Raw genomic sequence first — 17,299 nt, 5'->3', positions numbered from 1 at the left:
TCAGAGATGTGAAGTTAGCTGCCTTAGGTCACACAGCTTGTATAAAATAGAGTCAATACTAGACCCCCAATTCCCCATTAGACCACCCTGGAGCCTTAGAGAGATCATCTCTGATCCCTCCTCTTCCCTCCTCTGCCACAATTACTGAGTGAAAATAATCATCCTCTCTTGTGGGAAGGACTGCAGTACCTCCAGTCTGTTCTCCATGTGGAATAAAAATCTAGTCATTCTTTTCTACTGCTTAAAAATCCTTTGCTATCCACTGCCCTTAAAATGAAGACTGAAGCCATTAAGCGTGTGGGCCCTTAGATGACTTTCCAGCCCCATCTCAGGGTCCTTTGCCTCTCACTTGGTACCCACCGTCTTTTAGACCACTTCATGTGCTTCACTCCCTCCCGCCTCAGGGCCTTTAAACATGCTATTTTCCTCTGTCTAGTGTGCTCTTCTTCCTCTCCATCTTTCTTCCTTATCTTTTATCTCCCTTCAGTCATTACTTCCCTAGGAAGCCTTCCTGACTGCCAGACTGGCTACAGGGCCTCCTTTAGATGGTCTTTCTGCTCCCAGTACTTTGCCCCTATTCGATCCATCAGTCTGTATTTATCTGTGTCTGATTATTTGATTAATATCTTCTGTCTATCAAACCCTATGCTCCTTTAGAGCAAAGATTTAGTTTATCTGACTGTGTACTTTTGAGACCCTAGAGTTAATCACAGCAGTTGGAACAAGGATGGAACTCAATAATTAGCTGTTGAATGAATAAATTCCCCAGCTGTGAAGTCAATCCCAATTTCCATTTATGTGTATTTTTGAGGGAAAAGAGCAAGAAAGGCACCAATGGTTTCAACTACTGGAGACACAGAATTGGATAACATATCCTGTGAGTTGCTTGGTGTTGTTGCTGGTATTAATTATGTTTTGCTTAGTTGGTTTGGGAGGAAAGATTCAAATGTTGTTAAAAGAACAAAACAAAACAAAACCACTCTGAACCAAATTTAAGCAGCAAGAACAACTCTAATCCGGCAAATGAATAGATTTAAATTAATCCCATTTAAGAACACAAGTAGGGACTCATGACAACTTCTTGGGAAATGGGTTTTCTGCTTCAAAATCTTTTTAATTCTTAAGCATAGTATCTTTAGGGTCAGGGCTGCACAATTAGGCCTAGAACATTATTTTAATTTATTTTTTTATACACAGGACAGGCCATGAGCGATAACCTATGTGTAGAACACCAGACAGAGCTGATTCCTAAATCGTGCTTGCTTACCCCTTCTTCTGGCACATTTCTTATGATACCATCTGATCTGAAAGCGTTTCAAATACTTTTGCTAAAAGGCTTTTCAGCATTCCAGCATCTTTTGACATAAAAGTAAATTTGATGAGCTCTATTTAACTTAGAAGAATTTTCAATGTTTAGCTTGTATTTATTGTGGATTTGAACAATGTGCATTGTTTTGTTGACCTGACTTGTCGTTTTACTGTCCAGAATCCAGAAGAAAGTATAATACCTTCCTTCCAAATCTGTCCTAAAGTAATGCTGTTCTTTTCCTTTTCAACGTCACCATAAATGTATGTTGTGCTTTTTCCTAAACCTCATCCATGAAACACATTCCTTACTTAGTGCTCTAGAAAATATTTTCCTAAGTCAATTTGAGGTCACCATTGATTACTATGGGGTAAAGGAGCCATTATTTCATCCTGCCCATGGACAAAACCATGACTTAAGGCTTTTAAATTGGAAAGGTAGTGGCAGGGTTGGGGTAGGGCAGGACTATTCCTCTCCCATCTCCTCCAAGAAGAGCTGATCTGTCCTTAGACATAGGGAGTGGCTCTTGGGCCCTCTGGGTTTATCCCCTTAGCAGCCGGCACAGTGCCTGCACAGAGCATACATTCTTATACATTTACAGATGAGGAAGAAGGGAGGAGGAGTAGAAAGGGAAGGTCTGGGTCCTCCATGACCCTCTACGACGAGCCCACAACGATCCTTCGGCTGATGGCTCCTGGCAAGGTATAGATGAAGAGGGCCAGGAAGATGATGAGGACGATCAGAATGAAACCGATGATGATGTACTTCTTGTAATTCCTCCAGATGAGGTGGTACAGGCACTTGAAGGGGGTCACAAACCAGGAGAATGAGGTGTCTGGGCGGCTGAGAAGGAAGCAAGAGAAGATCAGGGAAGGGGCCATGTTGTCAACACATAGGAGTCTCAAGACCTCAGGAAGGATTTCTGACTCCCAATCTCCAGGGGCCCACAACGAGAGGCCCGAGAATGGGTGAAGACCATGTTGCCTTGAAGCAGAAGCAAGCTAACATTTTGGGTGATAATGATTCCTCATCATTTTAAAAGTTGGTCTGGAGGAGGGCAAGAGTTTGGTTAGGACCCAGCCAGAGAACTGAGGGCCCTCTGTCCGTCCCACTCTGACCAGCTCAAGCCCTGCCTCTTCCATGAAGCCCTTCCTGACTACCCCAGTCCACAATAATTCCTCTCATTCTGAATTCCTACCTCACTCGTGGCTTGACTTACCCACTTTTTGAACCTAACATATGTCTTCCACACTCTGATGACTGTTTTATGAACCTGTGTGTTCTCTCTAAACAGACTGAAAGCTTCTGGAAGGCAGAGTTTATATCTTACATTTCTTTGGTGTTCTTCAAAGTGTTTTTTTTTTAGTAGGTACACATTGTAGGAGTTTAATAAATAATTTTGAATTAATGAAGCACCAGTTATGTTCCTAACACTATGATAGATGAAAGGTAGGTACAGAGAAGGGACCACCTACTCATCATGAGACACTTGGAGTCCAGGGAGGGGTGGGACAAATACAATTTGAAGGAGTATTTTGTGTACACATTTCATATCTATATATGTTTACTTTTTAATTGATATATAACCATGGTTTCAATTGAATAGGGTAACACTTGCTGCTAGTAATTCTACTTCTGGAAATTTATTTTAAGGTGATAATTTATAAAGGGGAAACATTTTTATCATATTATAATAATAGAAAAAAGGTAGAAGTAAATTAAACATCCAGTTACGGGGTGGCAACCAACTCAATTATGGGTATCAAGTCTATGGACTATTCCACAGCCATTTAAAAATCCTAATTATGACAACTATGGCAACAAAGCAAAAATTTTCAGCAAAGGATAAGTGAAATATGAAGATAATTTTGTATGCATAATTAGAGAAATAGTAGAAAAAAATTCATGTGAAACTTATATTCCCATGAAAAAAATAGCAGAAAAAAACATATGAAATTATTCTAGAAGTGCTTATGTGGTAGTTCTACGGAAAAGTGTCCTGTCCATTTGCCAAACACTCTATAATGTTTTTGGAATATTTTTCAATTATAGAAATAAAAAGCTACACTGATTGGATGGTACCTATTAACTCCTCACTTCTCCCAGCAGGATGCTCTAGAGAAATGTTTTCATCCTCTGATATGGGGACCTCAGAGGTCCCATTTCTGATGTCCCCATCCCCACCCCGTGACTTCACTCACTTGGGCTTGGCCAGGGGCTCTGGCTCCTTTCGGGCTTTTCCAACAGGATTTTTCTCAGCTTCTTCTGCCGTCACGAGGTGGAACTCAGCTTCAACCTTGCCCTGCACAAAGACAAACTCTCAGTTTCTAGTCACAAAGAACTTCTGGGGGCAACGCCGACCTTCTAGAAGAAGTGTTATCATGTGGGAGAATGTCAGGAAGGATTGTGACTATCCTCCTGCTTTATTTTGAGGAAATATTATCTTTTCGGTCCTGGGAGAAGCCATTTTTATGACCGACAATAAAAGCCCTGGAACGACGTTACTCTTGAGTTTTGTGAGAAGAGGGGGTCTCACGTGTACACATAGACACACAAATGCTCAGTCACATGGACTATTTCACTTGTAATCATTTAATATCTGCAGAAGTAATATGAATTACAGAAAGTAAGAATTAAAAGGGGACTAATTACTTGAGTGGCAGAACCCTTCTGAATCTGCTACCCTCTTTCTTCTCTGTCAATGACTCTCAAGAGGAGATGGGTGGGTATGGACCTACATTTGCCAAAAGGCTTTTCTGTAATCCTTCCTTGTTTTTGTTGTCCCCTCTAAGTGTTTTAGAATTATTCTTTTATTCTAGCACTCTCTCTCCCCTTCTCTTCCCTCAGTAAGAAACAGCCTCTTTGGTTTGAAAATTATGAGTCATATGCTTCTTCAGAGCATTGTGCCAAAGATAGTGGCAGAGATGTAAGTCTTGGGTTATCAAAGGATGAGACAGGATGTCTGCAAAAGGTAGGAGTTATTCTTTCTTGTTCATTCATTACTTTTGGAGACCCCCTGTATGCCAGGCACTGTTCTAGGCCCTGGGGACTTAATGATTAAGAAAAATAGGACCCTTGATCTCCTGGAGCTCCCGTTCTTGGTGGAGGGGACCCTCTCTCCTGCCTCCTTTGGTTTTGTGGATCAAAATTCAAGGTGATAGGAGGGACACAGACGTGGCTGGAGACTGCAGCATCACCAAAGTATTTTAGCCCCTATGATTGCTGTTAAAGCTTGTCTTTCTGAATCCCATGTGGATGGGGTATTACCTGACTTCAGAGGCATGGTTGATTTCCTACCCCAGTAAAAAGGTCTAAGATTCTGATGAACAAATGGTCTTGTGTTAATTTACCTATACTTTCTGAAAAAGCCAGGGCTTTTTTTTTTTTTTTTTTTTTTTTGGTACACAGGCCACTCTTGTGGCCTCTCCTATTGCGGAGCACAGGCTCGGGACACACAGGCTCAGTGGCCATGGCTCACGGGCCCAGCCGCTCTGCGGCATGTGGGATCTTCCCAAACCGGGGCACGAACCCACGTCCCCTGCATCGGCAGGCGGACTCTCAACCACTGCGCCACCAGGGAATCCCATGCCAGGGCTTCTTAACAAGCAAGTTTAGTTGCTGGCAGCCATGAAAATGTAATCGTGGGAGAAATTAGAGAAAAGTAGAGTATTTGGGGTGAGTTTGAAGCTGGAGAAGAGAGGCAGAGTCATGGTTGTCTGAATCAGTAAAGAAGCACAGTGGGCTTTTATTACAAGTGAAGTCATGAGTTCAGATCTAGGTGGTCTCATCCATTCTTTAGACTAGTACCATGACCCGACTCAGAAGGCATTAAATTCCTATGATCCAGAAATATTCCTTTAAAATATGTATATATGTACTCTCTCTTGTTCCTATTGAGAAATTTTGGCTCCACTGGCAATGACTTGCACATAAGGCACTCAGGAAGTATTTGAAAACCAGGAAAGAAAGAATATAAAGCTTCTATCCATTCTATCACATCTATCAACAGTAGAGCAATAGTAATATAACTCTAACTGTAATTGCAATGCTTTATTGAATGCCTGTTTTGTCCCAGGTCTGTTCTTTTTATCTATCTATCTATCTATCTATCTATCTATCTATCTATCTACCTATCTATCTATCATCTATTTATTACAGTGACTAGCAAAGTAGGTCTCCTTTATATTGATAGAGAAATGAAGCCATAAAAGTCAAATAACTTTCCCAAGGTCACAAAGGCAATAAGTTAACCAACTGGAATTTGAACCAAGGTCTGTAAGATTCCAAAGCTCATGCTCTTTCCATTATAGCAGGCTGCCTCCCAACTGCCTGATAATTGGACTAGAAGTTTTATGAGGACCTTCCCAGCTCTAACGTGAGATGATTCTATGACTGTCTTCATTATGGCCACCTAAAAGCATTTGTCTTCTTGGGTCTTAGTTTCCTCATCTATCAAATGGCCAGAGGCTCTTTAAAGCAACTTGGCTCTAACTTCTAGATTTCATGAAAGGCAGAGTTAGAGCCCACGGTGCCCCTGCAAGATTTCACAGCTGGAAGAAACCCAAGAAGCCAGCCCAGAACTCACGGCAGAGAGGCTTCCAATCTGCCAAAAGGGTTTATTTCCGGATGCTTTTCAGCGATGATCTGAGCGCCACTGAGCAATATATTTATATGCTGGGAGCCTCATCCAACTCCTCTATACTTGATAGAGCTTAAGAGTCACTAACCAATTGCTGGGCTCCAAAACGTTTGGAAGCGAGGACAAAAATCAACAGAGAACAAGCTAGGACGAGAGTGAAAGGATCATAGGTGTCTTCATTGCCTAACAATAAGCTCAGCCCTAGTGCTGTATAACTTGCATGGTGGGATGTGAAGACATTATTCCACTTAAACCATCTGACAGCCTGGAAAACAAATGACATTTTTATTCCCATTTTACAGCCCAGGAAACGAAGGCTTGATGATGTTTGCTAACTTGTGTTATAAAACTAAGATTTGTACCCAGGTCCTCTGATACCAAGTCCCATCCTCTGCTGTTTTATGTGTCCAAGTGGCTCCTTTTTGTGGAAAAAAAAAAGCAGCCTATTTATTTAACAGTGACTCAATATACCTTTTCTGAAATGTTCAAGAGGGGCCTCATAGTCATTGCCATGGCTCCAGCATTAGAATGTATTTTTGATGTTTCAAATAAAATGTTGAAAAACACACCTGCTATATAGAAACATTGTTGCACAAAAGAAGCCAAACACAAAAGAATACACGATGTGTGATTTCATTTAGCTAAAGAAGGAAATAGACATGATCAAATGATGAGGTCAGAGGTCAGGAGAGTGGTCAGATCAGGGGCAGGAGGGGTCTGGGTCACTGGAGAGGTTCTGCTTCTTCGTCTAGGTGCCGATAGGAGTGTTCAGTGCGTGAAAATTCATGATTGGCACACTCTTCTGTAATGTATACTACTCGTTTCTGTATGTAAGTATATTTTAATAAATTGATTTTAAAAAGAAAAAAAAGAACATGTTTTTGACTTCCATCTAACGACTTGCCTTGGGTAGCTTAAGGAATAGTACAGCATAGCGTAGCACAGGAATTGAGTGGGTACGATTTGGTGCAGACAAATTGGCATCTGAAATCGTGCTCTACCACTTACTAGCTGTGTGACCTTGGGTGAGTTACGTGCCCTCTTTGAGTCTCAGTGATCTGGGATGTTAATAGCATGTACCCCATCAGATTGCTTTGAAAAATAAATGATACAACACTTATAAAGTGCTCAACTCAGTGCCTGGTGAATAGTAAACACTTAAAAAATCATAGTTGTTAACTTCAACACTATTTTATGGACAGAAACGCATAATTTCCTGAGAAATATATTCTGCCCATTCAGAAAACTCCCAGAGAAGTCCCAAGGACTCATATTCCCACAGGAAAAAAAATGCAAAGAAAAAAAAGAGGCAGAGAATATGAAATTAATTCTGCCCTAGGCATAGCAGTTGTCAGCTAATATCATGAAAAGCCTTGTCCCCGCTTCACTGCCCTGCCTTTGCGGTCACAAAGCATTTATCTGGTATCGCAGAGGCAGCAGGGGAAGGTGTTTACTGACATAGTCTGATAAGCACTGCTCCTCCTTCCGTGTCTCTCCACACAGAGGGTTCCATGTCCTATTTCAATCATCAGTATTCAACCAAGTACCAGGTAGAGGTCTTAAGCTAATAATATCCTCCAAATGTAATTTTAAATCAGAGCTAGAAAAAATGGACAGTGTGAGAGACTATCTATTAACCTAATGACATCTATGGATGGAAGAAAATGACAAGGAAAGGTCCTAAAAAGACTAGATTGGTTGTATTGCATCCATTGTTTATGGGCTTCAAACTTCACTGGGCCTGGAGGGTGGACGCTGGGGGAGGCTGAGAAGTGATTGTGTTCAGGTTGGACATGCCTTCTTCAGCAATAATTATTGCTTATTAAACACAACTGTCACTCATATGAGATGAGGCATTCACATACATTAATGGTGGGAATGTGTACTGGTAAATCCTTTAGGAAGAGGAATACACACCTATACATACATACATACATATACATATATATATACACACACATATATGTATCTGCACACATATATATGTATGTGTGAGTATATGTGCATTACAGTATATAATCATACTCTGGACCTGTGAATTCCATTTCTGGGTAGCTAATTAAGGAAATAATTCAAAACTCAGATAAACCTTTAATGCACAAAGCATAGTCATTATTATTTTGGATGTTCAAATTGTCCTATTTTTCACAATGAGATGTTGTGTAGGAGGATATCCATATTCTCAGGAGATGCATAAGGAGTCTTTAGGGGTAAAGTGTCAGAATGTCTACAACTTACTCTTAAATGGTTCAGCCAGTGTGTGTGTGTGTGTGTGTGTGTGTGTGTGTAAACTATATCCATATATTCACATATACAGACAAAATAAATATATCAAAATGTCTACAAATATTAAATCTAGGTGGTGGGTATATGGCTGATCATTGTACTATTCTTTCAACTTTCTGCATGCTTAAATTTTTTAATGTATGTATGTTGAGGAAAAAACACATGATTTAACTGTAGCATTTCTATTTTGAGAATACAAAGAATTAGTAATATTCATAATAAAATGTAGGGGAATGCTCATTGTAACACTGAATAAAGCAAAATGAACAAGGCATTATTTTTAACATAGAATGATCACTATTATATAAAATTAACCAAAATCTATGCATATTGGGAATAACCAAAATGTTAGCAATAGTTTTCTTTGGGTGATGTGCATGTGGGTGCTATTTCTTCCTTTCCACATTTTTGTGTCTTTCAAATTTCCTATAAATGCATATAATATACTTTGTCTTAAAAATGCTCTTCACATGAAAATACCTCCACTCTTGGAGAATCTGAATTTGCCACATACTGTTTAGATGATTTGTCTCGTCTACCAGCTGCCTCAGCTAAGCTGTGAAATTCTGGATGGCAGAAATGTGTCTTACTGATCGTTGAACCTTTAGCTGCTAGTGTACATGGCCATAATAAATGCTGACAATTGTTTTTCACACTAACCTGGAGGTAGTTTTAGTTGTTATGCTCTTGGGACTTACCTGGGCTACCTAACTGTAGACTTGCGAGATTAACCTGTAAAAGAAACTTCCTGATCTCCATCTTCTAAAGGAGTGATTTCTTTGAAGGTTGCTTTTAGTAGGATAATGCATATAAAATGCATAATGCAATGTGTTTCATGAAGAACATGTTCAATACATATTCCCTTTCCTTCTCCAAAGGGTATCCATTCTTTTGCAATTCCACTGGAGCTGTTTTTCACTTACTATCCATATTCCACACTAGGAGCTGTGTGATCCAAATGTCTAAATTACACTGCTTGGGTGTACAGATAAGCAGCTTTAAAAATAAGCCTGGCAGGTGGCACTGCCCATAAACAAATCCCTCCTGGCTGCTGGTAATTGGAATAAGATGACAATGATGTTCTGACTGCTGGCTTCAAGGCACGGGAGGGGAGTTCATGCAGAGTTGGAATTAGAGAATGTCTTTGCTGGAAACACACCTTGGAGGCACCCAGTCCAAACTACTCATTTTATAGACATGGACACTATAAAAACTAATAAAGAGAAACCTCAATTAAAATAGAGTTGAGAGACCCGAAAGGGGAGCTCTCATGCCCTATGCTGATAGCAGAGCATAACAGGAAGAAGAAAGACTTTCTCTTCGCACCTGGCAAGAGCTCAGCCAATGAGAGACAGTCATGGCTCAGTCAGTGAAAAGCCATGGACTCTGTTAACTGTAGCACTCCCAACTTCCTTTCCCCCTCTATAAAAGAGTTCTTTCCATTTTTGCTGGGGATTTGCACATGGCTAGCCATGGGTGCAGACCTCAAATTGCAATTCTTTGTTACTCCAAATAACCCAGTTTTTGCAGGAGAAATAACTAGCAGTCTATTGTGGGAGCATCTATCAGCACTTTATTCTTTTTTATGGCTGAATTCTATTCCACTGTATGGATATACCTGATGACATATTTAAAGCCATTTAAAAATCAAAATGGAGTAACTACGGTTCAGGCATACAAAATGGAGCCAGGTGGGACCTCCCTGGTGGTCCAATGGTTAAGACTCGGTGTTTCCAATGCAGGGGACCCGGCTTTGATCCCTGGTCGGAGAACAAAGATCCCCCACGTGTTGCACAGTGCAGCTAAATAAATAAATAAATAACAAAATGGAGCCAGGTGACCATTGTGGATGCAGTTGCAGACATGTTCCTAAATCACTGGGAACTTGAATGTTCTGAACTGTATCAAATTCTAGGACACTACTGGCCATCTTCAAAACAGTATCTGCTAACAGCTGCACCCTGAAACCTTGTAGTTTCAAAGTTTCCCCAACCCTTTTGCAACAATGTAATCATTTTGAACCCCAACCAGTTCTTGTTTAATAAGCGCCCTAACTTCTTGCCAGCTCTGATCCTAGTTCTTGACAAACAACCTGTGTGACCTTGCCCTGCTTTGCTTTATAAGCATCCCCCATTTGGTAGTCCAACAGAACACAATTCAAATGCTTCTTGAATCTGTGTCTCCCGGGCTATGGTCCTAACAAACCCCAGATAAGCACCTCTTTACTTCAATAAGGTCTCTGTTTCTGAAATTTCGGTTAACATACCACATTTCGTTTATCCATTCATCAATTGATGGACATTTGGATGGTTCCACTTTGGGGCTATTATGAATAATGTTGCTATGAACTTTCACAACACTGCTTTTTAAAAAGGTCGCCAGGAGAGGTACAAATTATTATGTATAAAATAAGCTACAAGGATATATTGTACAACATGGGGAATATAGCCAGTATTTTATAATAACTGTAAATGGAACATAACCTTTAAGAACTGTGAATCACTATATTGTACACCTGTAACGTATAATATTGTATATCAACTGTACTTCAGTTAGAAATTAATTAATTTTAATAAATAAATAAATAAAAGGTCGCCAGTGACCTCCACGCTGTTAAACCCAATCGACACTTCTCTGCTTCTTATACAACCACCCAGGAGCATTTGACACAAAGACCCAGCTGTCCGCAAAAGACTCTCTCCTCTCTGGGTTTATGTCTCAGCACATTTTCATTATTTTCTTCCTACATCTCTGCCTACTTCTCTTTCTCCACTTGTGACCCTCTCCCACCCATTGTCCCCATTGCAGGGAGGGACTGTTTCCTGTGTGAATCAGATCCCCTCACCTCCCTGCTAGAAACCATTCACTGGCTTCCTGTTGATCTGAGACCGAAATCCATAAACTCTTCAACATGGCGTCTGAGGGCTGCATGATCCAGCTTTGGTTTCCTCTCCACTTCATTGGCGTCACCCTCTCTTCACCCTGCTCCAGTTGTGCGAGGTTTTTGCTTGTTTGTATTTTAATTCCTCCTATGCACTGAACTCATTCTCACCTCAGGGCCTTTGCCTGTGGTGTTTGCTTGGTGACAAATGCACTTCCATATTTTTCCCTGTGGCTCACTACTTTTCATTCTTTAGGTCTCAACTATAAAGGTTCACAGTCACAGAAAGTTCTCTAACCGCTGTATGGAGTGGGAATATCTGCCTTGGATATGCCTTAACTCAGCACTTCCCAGCCCTTGTTTTAAGAATTTGCTAGGCAGAGCAATTCTCAGAGCTCCCTGAGGGTCTGTTTCTCACACTGTAATCCTCAGTTTGGCTCAAATAAAATTCACTTTTTTCTCTTAAAAAAAAAAAAAGAATTTGCTTTCTTGGTGTGCCTGTGGGTAACTCGCTGTGCATTTGTGTGTTCATCTATTTACCCTTGTGTGTCTGTCTTTGACATTGGACTATATTATTCTCAGGGCCTATCCTTTAATAGATGCTCAATAAATATTTGTTGAATGAAATGAAGAAATAAATTACATGGAAAATAGTCAATTAGGATCAAATGAAATAACAGAAGGGATCTGAACATATTTGGCAAACTCTGCAGGGCTATAAAAATATAATAGATGACTGCCATTATGTAATATATACATAATCACTGCCGTTTGTTTCATAGGAAAAGGAATTATGTCAAAAGGTAAGAATTTGGATTTCAGGACTTGGCATTCCCCATTTCCTGACCTCATATTACATTCTGACAACTCTGACCAGTGGGCATTTAGCTGTCCCCATGGGGATATTTCAGGACTCCAGGCTGCACTCATCATGGTTCCTCTACTTGGAGTAGACATTCTCCTTTTCTTCATCTAGAAAAGGCCTTTCATCATTCCTTGTTCTTGAAAAATTTGTGCTGTGCCCTGCTTGATCCCTCAACATCCTCAGAGGGGATTAGCTCCTCCCCTCTTCCTTCCCTGTGTCATTTTCACTTTGACTATTTCATGCAGAATGTACTGTTGACACATCTGTCCTCACTGGACTCTGAGCTGGATGACAGCACAGGCCATGCTTACTTCATTTCTGATCCCATCCATTCATCAATCAAGTCACTGACTGAGCATCTATTATGTGCTAAGCCGTGAAGCCTGGAGCGGAGTACAGAGGCTGCCATGTAGTGAAACCTCAACGCATACTTGAGGAGACTGGAAGGAAGGAGCCTGCTTGGATCCTTGTTCTTTTGATCCAATCTCACCAGATGGGACTGAATTGAGAAGGGAGGGAAGAGAAAGCTCCTAGAAAACATACTAAGACTAGACACCACGGAGTCAGGTCAGCAGCTCCCAGTTAAGTTCAAAGAAATCCTTGTCTTGTACCCAATGAGCCCATAGCACAAAGAGAGAGTGAGCAATCGGTCTCTATGCAGACCTGCTACCTGAAAGGTCCTGACTTGCGTTTGCTTTTGCCGCTGGGCACTAGGAACAGAGGGGAGAACACGCTCACCCCAAGAGGAGGACAGCAGTGAAAATAGGCCCCCTATGCTGGCCCGGTCCCTTTCCTCACCTTCACTGAGCACTTAAGTCCTCCACCCTCCCTTACAGGGGAGTGACGAGCGGGCTGAAAGAAAGGGCAAGAGCAGCTTTCTTCCTACGATTTGTGAAAGGTCCGAGTTCCTACAGCATGTGTCACACAGTATGGACCAAGTTGGCTAGGCAAGGACAGGGGTAAATGGCTCTCCTTTCTGCTAGTATCCTCTCGAGCAAGTTTTAAAAGGATGGATCACTTTTTAAATGGAGTTTCACGTTTTGAGGGTGAAGGGATGAAGCAGTTGTATTAAAATTGTACATTAGTCAGGACTTTATGCGTAATTTCAAGAAATGTTGAAAAAAATTAATGCCGGGGCATATGCTCAAGGTAAGAAGATAGAAACCCAGCCTGATATAGATCACTAGTAAATCAAGCATGCTGAAATATGGAAGGCACAATGCATTTATACATTTTTCAAAATTCTCGCTTTTCAACAGAACCTTTGCCCTAAAGGGCTCTATGTCATTTTAGGGCACTTGACTTGAAGTTTACAAAATGACTCATTTAAAGAATATGAGGTCCCCTGCCTGCCCCACCCTCACCCCGTCTCCTACAGCTGTCACTTACCGTGAGTTCTTTGCTTTTAGTGAAAGGCCACCAGCCCCGCACACGCTTTTGCTGGAATATGGATATCTTGCTCTCCTCACTTGCATTTTCAAACTTGGTGAGATCACAGTCTTTGGCAGCCTTAGCTGCTCGGGGAAAACTATTGAGGTTCATCTCCAGGGAGCCTGTGAAGAGATGTCCTTAACAGTTATAGAAGGGCTTGAAAATCCATCATCATCCTCATTCACCCACTCATTCATCCATCCACTCACTGGTCATTCAGTCAGGACCACATGGGATCCACAGGCATGTGCCAGGTACTGAGGGCACAAATATGACCAAGACATGTTTGGTGCATTTAAAGCATTAGTAATAGGGCAGCAGGTAGAAGACAAGGGCAGAGCTACCATATGTAACTTTCAAGCCTTAGTTTCCGGTATCATCTGTTGGGCCTCTTCTCTGCTCCCTGAGCATGATCTGAATTACGTGTCTATCCTTTGAGCTGTTCCCTGCCTTAGCACAGACAGCCTGTAAGAACCTCCTCCCCCGACCATACCTCTGTCTCTGAGCCCACTAAACTGCAGGTTGGGGACTCAGTCTTACCGTCTTGGTAGCTGCTCTCCAGTACCATCGTGGACTCTCAACAATGTTTTCTCTTTTTTTTTTTTTTTTTTTTTTTTTTTTTTTTTTTTGCGGTACGCGGGCCTCTCACTGTTGTGGCCTCTCCCGTTGCGGAGCACAGGCTCCGGACGCGCAGGCTCAGCGGCCATGCCTCACGGGCCCAGCCGCTCCGCGGCATGTGGGATCTTCCCGGACCGGGGCACGAACCCGTGTCCCCTGCATCGGCAGGCGGACTCTCAACCACTGCGCCACCAGGGAAGCCCTGTTTTCTCTTTTTAAAACTGTTTTATACATTTTAAATGTTGCTCTCCATTTACAGTTATTACAAAATAGTGGCTGTATTCCCTGTGTTGTATGATACCTCCTTGAGCCTATCTCACACCTAGTAGTTTGTACCTCCCTCTCCCCTACCCCTATCTTGCCTCTCTCCCCGTCCTTCTGCCCACTGGTAACCAGTAGTTTGTTCTCTGTCACCTGTGAGTCTGCTTCTTTTTTGTTGTATTCACTAGTTTTCAACAGTGTATTTTCAATGAGTGAATATAAGCCAGAGTAAGATAATTCCACGAGAATGTTCTGTTTCTCGCTCCTTAATAACCTTTCCTTATTTCGAAAGTGATGTATGTTCACTGTGAACATTTAGAGCGTGCACATTAGCAAAAAATAGAAATCTTTTTTTCTATTATTTTTCCACCTCCCAAAAGTTGACGACTGTCCTACTTATTAGTTCATATCCTTATATCAGTCTTTCTGTCTCTTTGGCTATCTCTATCTCTTTCTCCTATAAAAATAAACATATTTTTTACCGAAAGGGGATTTTTTCCTATACACTTTTTTTTCACTTAATGCACCCTGCACAACTATCCAACTCATTAAATATTCTAATATTTTAATGGCTGCAGGGTTATCACTTACTGAGTGCTTACTATGTATGAAGCACTGTCCTTCGTTTTTAAATTATATTATCACACTTACAGCTCCCCTCTGAGGTTGTAATATTATTATCCCCATTTTACAGCTGAGGAAAACTGAGGTACAGAGGAGACCAGTAATTAGCTCAAAACTTAATAGCTTCTTAGTAGTAAAGCAAAGATCAATTTTAGTCTGTTTGAATATGTATCTTCCACCATAGCGATGCACTGTAACTTATTGAGTCAATCCCCTATTAAGGGCTATTTGGAGTGTTTCAATATTTTGCTATCAAAATTATTAAATAGCATTGAAATTACTATCCCTGGAGCTAACTCAGACTAAGTTCTCCAAAAGCTGGGACAAAACCCTCAACATTAATACGAGCTTGATGAAGCCACTGGCTTACCCAGAAAATCATCTGAAGACAGCCTTTCAAAATCCCAAACCTGAAGCACCAACACAGGTGGCGTCTTACACTCCATCTTCTCTAAGGAAAAGATGTTCTCCCTCTTGGTAATGACCATTTGCTTCTCTGCTGGGAGATACTGAAATGGAAACAGAAAGCGCCAGTTGAAGTTCCCCTCTCCAGTCAGAGAGTTGTAATGCACGTCTGTTTCCTGCTTGTCATCTTCCAAACCCTTTAACCACCTGAATAAAGACAGAAAAAGAATTAAACACTCAGGGAACATTATTCAGGCATCAGTATAATCAAGAGCGATTTAACTAGTTTCATTGTGGTCACAGATCCATGGTTTTAAAATTATGATATAGTTAGATTTAGATGAAAGCTTCCATTGAATCCGAAAGAGATAAATAGGGATCAAAGGGTCGGAAACTGAAACAAGACTCTCGGTCTAAGTCAGGTTGGGGAATTGTCTTCAGTTCTTGGGTAGATCTGAAGCCACACTCAGTAAAAAGGGAGAAGTCAGGAAATGTGAAATGAAAGTGTAACCTGAGTTTCCTCTCACCTTGGGCGACCTCTTTATAACACGTACCATTTCTGCACCCACTACATTACGTTGCTACATTACATAGGTAAATTATCTAACCTCTCTGTGCCTTTGTTTCATCTGGAAAATGGAAGCAATGACAATATCTAGTTCATAGAAATTCAGAGGAATTATATGAGATAGTACATGTACAGTGCTTGTGTACTCCAAATGATCTATTATGTTATTTCCTCTTAGTATTATCTAGTCTTTTTCCTCCGTGCCAAGTATAAAGTAAGCTACAATGAATACATTTTCCCCTAGTACTTTATCCACAGCTAATTAATTCTTGAGAAAAAAGGTACTTTTAATTCAAACTAATTGGTAATGCCAAACCACTTGCTTTCTGAAAGCAGACATCCCTCCCTCCACCCCAACCCACCCTGGGGCATGGGAGGGTAAATACCCTTCTATTTCCAGAGGAGTGGTACCACTTGGGGTATGGGCACAATTATTTAGCTAAAGATGGTGCTCGGTCAACCTATATATGTGTGGTATCTCTTATGAGGCAAGGAGTGAGCTAGATGCTAGGGGAGTGATGGGAGCAAACAGGGATGGTTCTTGCCTTCATGGAGCTACAGTCATGGAGGGAAGAGGATGGAGGGAGATAGGTGGGATGGCAAAAGTCACCAGTGAGGGATGTGCAAAGGCCCTGTGGAAGAAGAGGTGAGGACACATTCTAAAAAGGGAAAGAAGCGGGCTTCCCTGGTGGCGCAGTGGTTGAGAATCTGCCTGCCAATGCAGGGGACACAGGTTCGAGCCCTGGTCTGGGAAGATCCCACATGCCACGGAGCAACTAGGCCTGTGAGCCACAACTACTGAGCCTGTGTGTCTGGAGCCTGTGCTCCGCAACAAGAGAGGAAGCGACAGTGAAAGGCCCGCGCACCGCGCTGAAGAGTGGCCCCCGCTTGCCACAACTAGAGAAAGCCCTCGCATAGAAACGAAGACCCAACACAGCCAAAAAAAAAAAGGGAAAGAAGCTCGGTGTGACTAGAGAGCAGAAGGCAAGGGGGAGTATTGATCCAGCGAGATGAGTCTGGAGACATAGGCAAAGTCTAGTCATGTGTGATATTTTAGGACATATGAGGGATTTGGATCTTTGTCTAGAGAAAATAGGATGTCATTAAAGGGTTTTAAGTACAGGACTGATGTGCTCAGATTGTGTTTTGAAAAAATAACTCGTGTTTCAACAATAGAGAACAGATTATTGGAGGCAAGACTGAATAGGGAGAGACCAATTCAGATAGTATTGGTATTTCAGTGACCCTAGCAGGAAATGATGGATGAAAAGATGATGATGGTGATGTGGTGAGATGAAGAGAATGGACAGCGCTGACAGCTATTTTGGGAGTAAAATGAACAAGACTTAATAGTGTACTAGAAATGGGAGTGTCAGTGAGGAAGGGGGTTTCTTGTTTGGGGAAAACAAAGAGAT

The 17,299-nt window shown here is 41.5% G+C and overlaps 1 protein-coding gene across 1 annotated transcript in view; it reads right to left on the bottom strand.

The window, feature by feature from the left end:
* Positions 1-1,111: 1,111 nt before the first annotated feature.
* Positions 1,112-17,299, bottom strand: part of FER1L6 (fer-1 like family member 6) — a 177,164-nt gene continuing 160,976 nt past the window's right edge. The window contains exons 38-41 of the mRNA XM_030875740.2: positions 15,282-15,523; positions 13,367-13,530; positions 3,508-3,608; positions 1,112-2,149 (exon numbers count right to left, since the gene is read on the bottom strand). Coding sequence (XP_030731600.1) covers positions 1,963-2,149; positions 3,508-3,608; positions 13,367-13,530; positions 15,282-15,523 — 694 coding nt within the window. The 3' untranslated portion in view covers positions 1,112-1,962. The remainder of the gene's footprint in view (positions 2,150-3,507; positions 3,609-13,366; positions 13,531-15,281; positions 15,524-17,299) is intronic.

The sequence above is a fragment of the Globicephala melas genome, chromosome 17 (assembly GCF_963455315.2).
Source record: "Globicephala melas chromosome 17, mGloMel1.2, whole genome shotgun sequence".
Lineage (NCBI taxonomy): Eukaryota > Metazoa > Chordata > Mammalia > Artiodactyla > Delphinidae > Globicephala > Globicephala melas.
Note: the sequence above shows the minus strand (reverse complement) of the source record. Positions and strands in the feature narration are given on the sequence as shown.